General features: G+C 40.1%; 1 protein-coding gene across 1 annotated transcript; it reads right to left on the bottom strand.

Annotated features, from left to right (window-relative positions):
• Nucleotides 1-1186: 1186 nt before the first annotated feature.
• On the bottom strand, nucleotides 1187-2251 carry LOC149237914 (uncharacterized). The gene has a single exon (XM_089369427.1). It carries the CDS (start codon nucleotides 2249-2251, stop codon nucleotides 1187-1189), a length of 1065 nt encoding a protein of 354 aa, XP_089225553.1.
• Nucleotides 2252-5321: the final 3070 nt, after the last annotated feature.

Raw genomic sequence — 5321 nt, forward strand, 5'->3', positions numbered from 1 at the left:
CAAGCTTGCATAGAAGCCAAGCAGAGAAGCATGGGAGCCGGAGGTGATAGGCTGTCAACCTTGCTCCTTAGAGACAGTCAAGGAAAGGGCCATAGAAAGCACAGGAATACAAAAGGATAGCACTGAGTAGAGAAAGCTACCCCGAGGGGTTAGTTCCTGCAATACGGCATTTTTTGCCTTTTTTCTTGCTCACTTTGACCCACCCAGTGGAGTTTGGCTGAGCCATAACAAGTTGTAGATTATTCTGCACTAGCAGCTGAGTATCCTTATCAGAGTCTGAGGACGAAGATAAATGAGAACGTTTCTGAGAAATCTGAGGGTTAGAGGGAGCCGCCGGACTGACCGAGGGAGCATTCATAGGAATCTCATCATTCTGCGTATCAGCTTTAATTTCCTCATCATTCTGCACATCTGCTTCAGATTCCTCCTCCTCCGAACTAGAGAAATCTAAATCGTCCAAAGGACGGGGAGGCTCAAAAGGATTCCATCTCTTAGATTTGGGCTTACGATTCAAATTCTTCTTTTTATTGGTGAACTGGGAGCAAGTGCTCTGGAGGTGTCCCGTTTGATGACAATGGCGGCAGCGGAAGGCTGTGTTCTCGTAATCCAATGGCTGAGTCCAGTGGAAATCTCCAAACTTGAGATTAATCTGATCCGACAGTCCTTTGCTGATATCTATTTCTGCACACAATCTGCCGTAAGTGTAAAGACCATTTACCTTTCTTGAGGTATCTGTAGCCAGGTAGCATCCTAAAGTATTTCCAATGGCTAAGAAGACAGAGAATTCCCAGAAATGAGCCGAAAGATTCGGGAGCCTAACCCAAATGGGAAGCTTGGAGATGATAGCTGTAGAAGGGTCGAAGTCTGGAAACCAAGGGGTGAGAAAAAGCCCGGCCGAACCCCAGAACCAAGGGCCTCCTGTTAAGGCCTTCTGGTAGTCTTCATTTGAGTCAAAAACCACCAGGAAAAAACCTTTTGAACATAAGAAAATCTTGCATTTTTTAGTCCAAGAGGAATGGACCCATTGATAAAGATCTGCTGTGCGAGGCCATAGCCCATTAAATCTGCATATGAGTGTTGATTCTGCAAGTATCTGGTAGCGATTTTCAATCTCAGGATTATGGAAGTTAATGGAGGGAATTTCCTCTGATTTGTCTACCAGAAACGACTTTGGAGCGCCATTTAGTTAGGCTGCCTTCGAAGAGAACTGGGGTTGGGCATCGTCTTTGCGAGTTGCATCTCTGTAAGAGAAAGAAAGGGTAGAGGAGGTCTGCCCAAAGGAACCACCTCTTAAACGGAAAGAAGCCCCAATAGAAGCATCCTTTTGAATGCTGTAGAAGGAGAGAGGAAGGGGATTCATAAGTTGCTTACCCTTATATAGCAGTCTGAGGTACGAGGAGGGGATCCCCAGTCGGCATTCGAGTTTTTGCAGAAGATCCTGCACGAGATCCGTGGGGCGTACCCATTGCATTGTCGTTTTGCCCGAGATATTGACTTGGATCTGAAATGCATGTGTTTCTTCAGGCAGATCTTGGTGTTTCTTGTTGGCTTCTTCCTCAGCGGCTTCAGCTTCAACCTTCTGAGGATGCACATTCTTCAGAAGTGAAAAACCCCTACCGAATTTGTTCCGCTGAAACCCCGATCCCTGATAATTTTCCCTAGGCGGCTTTGCACCGCACTGGTCCTCGGCAGCAATGACATCCACCCTTGCGGCAAAGCCCATCTGCATCTGAGAAACCCTAACAGCCCCTAAGAGCCTCTCCGGTAGTTCTTCTTCGGCCTGAGACTCCACCAGAAACCCCATGTCGACGGTCACATAGGTCACATACCCTAAAGCCAGGTGGAGAATGGCGCTCGCCAGGGCAGAGGACCCGATGTCCACGTCAATTTCAAAATAATTCGAACCCTTTATATAGTTACATCTCAGCGCCTTTCCCAGCAGGCAAGCTGCATAATTGCCCACGGCGGTCTTGACGATCCATGGGCCCTTCACAATGCCGTTCACGATCTTGAATCTACTGTTCCTAAAATGATCATCTTCGTGGATAAAACGGTAGAAAAGCGAGCCCACTGGGATTGGATCGTCGGTCGCATAATAGAATACGGCACTGTGCGGCTCCCGGCCGGGGACCTGCAAATTCACAGCAAAAACAAATGTTTTCAGGCCTTTCCCTGCGCAGTTGGCTTTGCTCAACACTGCCATGACCCTGTTATCAGCATCAAGAGGAGATTTGGGGCTCGATTTCGACATATTTATTGCAACAAATGCAAAAACCTAAATTAATATAAAACTATTAGTACTATTATTAATTCATAAAAATTAATCTAATTAATCCTTAAATAATCTCATTAATATTCAAATTACAATAATAATAATAATAATAATAATAATATGTATTATAACATTAATTATTACTAATATTTTATAACTATAAATATTAATAATATAGTAGTGAATATTTATAAACTATTACTATTATTAATTATTATAAATTATTTATAATAAATTATTTATTATTATAAATAATTTTATTATTTATAAACTATCGTAAATTATTATTATTATAAATTATTTTAAAATTATTATAAATTATTAATTATTTTGATTATAAATTATTATAAATTATTTATTTTTATAAAAATTATTAATTACTATAAAGAAATTTCACCTTTGCTATTTATTATTAATATTAATTTACCAAAAATTGATAAAAACTTAAATATTTTGATAGAATTAATTATTAAGCAGCCGACCTTCATTTTTCCTTAAAACAAAACAGCTCGCCTCATAACTATTTAAATCTCGTAATTGAGCTCTTCTACTATCAACATTCAAAATAGTCCTGATGATGGATCCCTGTTGGGATTTGAAACGTTGACGAAAAATGGTTTTTACTGTGGGTTCTCTGATTTCTAAGTTACAACATCTTCTCAGAATTTGATCTCGACCTAGCTTGAAGAGATTGCCCCCAATCCAAGTGAATGGTGCAAATTTCCTTATAATTATTCTCTTTTCCTTGGAGGATAGATTTGGAGGGAAATTTTCAGCCACTAAGTAGTTGGCTATGTTAGAAAACCATAAAGAGAGAATTGAAATAGTGAATAAATGCTCATTTGGTAGTTGATCATCAACCATTCTTTCCTCACTTGCAGTCAAAGCTAGTCTAGACAAAAAATATGCAACTATATTTTGTCTCCAGGCTTATCAACGATAGTTATATCAAACTTCTGTAACAAAAGAAACCATCTAATAATTTAGGAATTCACATCAGGCTTGTTCATTAATTATTTAATAGGAGCATGGTCAGTATGTACAAAGGTGTGGTAACGAATGATGTAATGTGTAAATTTATTTGAGGAATGGACAACAACTAGGAGCTCTTTTTTAGTCATAATATAGTTCAATTCAACCTTGGACAATTTTTTGTTGATTAAGTAAATGGAATAAGGTAACTTGTCATCTATCTAGCCTAGAGATCCTCCTATAGCTTTTTCAAAGACATCAGCATGGATCTGAAAAGGAAGGGCCCAATTTAGGTCATGGAGTATAGGTGCAGTAGTCAACTTGTCCTTTAGGGTTTCTAAGGCCTCTTGGGATTTTTCTAACCATAAACATTCAAATACCTTGGCCAATAGTCCAAAAGAAGGTGAGGCTACTTTTCTGAAGTCCTTTATGAATCTCCTATAGTATCCAACTAAGCCCAAGAAACTTCTGACATCCCTCTGCTTCTGAGTAGGGACCCTCTTTACGATAACAAATTTATTTTGTTCCACTTGTAGACCTTCCTGGGATATTGAATGACCTAGAATAGTCCCTACAGTCATCAGGAACTGACACTTCTTAGAACTAAGGGATAATTTCATTTAAATGCATTTTTTTAATACTCTTTTCCCAAGTTAGAGAGAGCCTCTAGGAAATCACACCCGTAGGGGGGGAATTATACATATAAATTGCCACAGATTCATGGACTAGATCTGCAAAGATTCTCAGGACTGCCCTTTGAAAAGTGGCAGGGGCATTGCATAATCCAAAAGGAAGGAACCTATAAGAAAAGTTACCCCAAGGATAGGTGAAGGTGGTTTTATCTTAGTCCTCTGGGCTAATTTGGATTTGATTGTAACCAATGAACCCATCTAGGAAAGAGAATAAATTCTTTCCTGCCAAACCAGCTAATACTTGGTCAATGAAAGGTAGAGGGAAATGGTCCTTTTCTATGGATTTGTTTAGATCTCTATAGTCCACATAGATCCTCCACTTCCCATTTTTCTTTGGCACCAGAACTAGAGGAGACACCCAATAACTATCTAAGATGGGGTAAATGAACCTTGCATCCAACAACTTCTGCAGTTCTTCTTTGACTATATCCTTGAGTGTTGGGTTCATTCTCCTCTAAGGTTGGCACACTGGCTTGCAACCTTCCTTGATGTAAATGTGGTGAGCACACACCAAAGGGTGCACTCCCTCCATTTCCTTATAACTCCAAGCAAAGGCATCCCGAAGATTTCTTAGCATGTCACGTAACTCCTCTTCCTGATGTGTAGAGAGAGAGGATTTGATTTTCAATGTTCTTTCTGGGACGAATTATATCATCTTGAAATGTGTAGGAATTTTTTCATCTAGGCATAAATCATTCCAAGGGTTATCTTCAGCTTTCCCTATTCAATCCTCAAGATACATGGTGTTGAGGGGCTGCCTCTGGATGATTCGCTCAATCAGGTCATCCTCATCAAGTTCCCCCCTCATACAGTAGCATTTAGGGTACATATTGGGGAAGAGTAGACTTCATATTCCTCCTCCTCTTCTAACCATAAAGGTAATTCATGCTCTAGATATGGTTGAGCAGGAATGTACACGACCAATTGTTTGGAAAAATGCCTATTTTTAATGGTCATATTCCCATCCCTGCAACTTATGTAAGCATCATCAGTGGCTAACCATGGCCTTCCAAGGATGAGAGGATAACCATTGAACTTGGTCTTAGGTTGGAGAACTAGGAAGTCAATAGGGTATTCCCAAGAATCAATGGAGACCATCACATCCTCAACAACTCTCTTAGGAGCTACCGTGGACCTGTCTGAGGGCTGCAAGATAGGTGTGGTCTTCCTTAATGATCCTTGGAGATTTAGTTTAAGCATAGTCTCCTTAGTCATCAAATTGATGGAAGCCCCAAGATCGATCAAGGCATGGGGGGCAATGATACCATCGATGTCCACATCTACCACAGGACTTCCATGATCTAGATACTTCAAGAAAATCACTCGCCCCAATATTAAGTCGGTCATCTGTCCAATGACATTAATTGTAGGGGTGTCTTTCTTTC

The sequence above is a fragment of the Pinus tabuliformis genome, chromosome 8 (genome assembly GCF_031772625.1).
Source record: "Pinus tabuliformis cultivar Carrire ecotype Pingquan chromosome 8, CPIR1, whole genome shotgun sequence".
Classification (NCBI taxonomy): domain Eukaryota; kingdom Viridiplantae; phylum Streptophyta; class Pinopsida; order Pinales; family Pinaceae; genus Pinus; species Pinus tabuliformis.

Excerpts from the sequence above, each read along its gene's own strand:
- LOC149237914 (XM_089369427.1), bottom strand. The coding sequence starts at position 2,251 with ATGTCGAAATCGAGCCCCAAATCTCCTCTTGATGCTGATAACAGGGTC.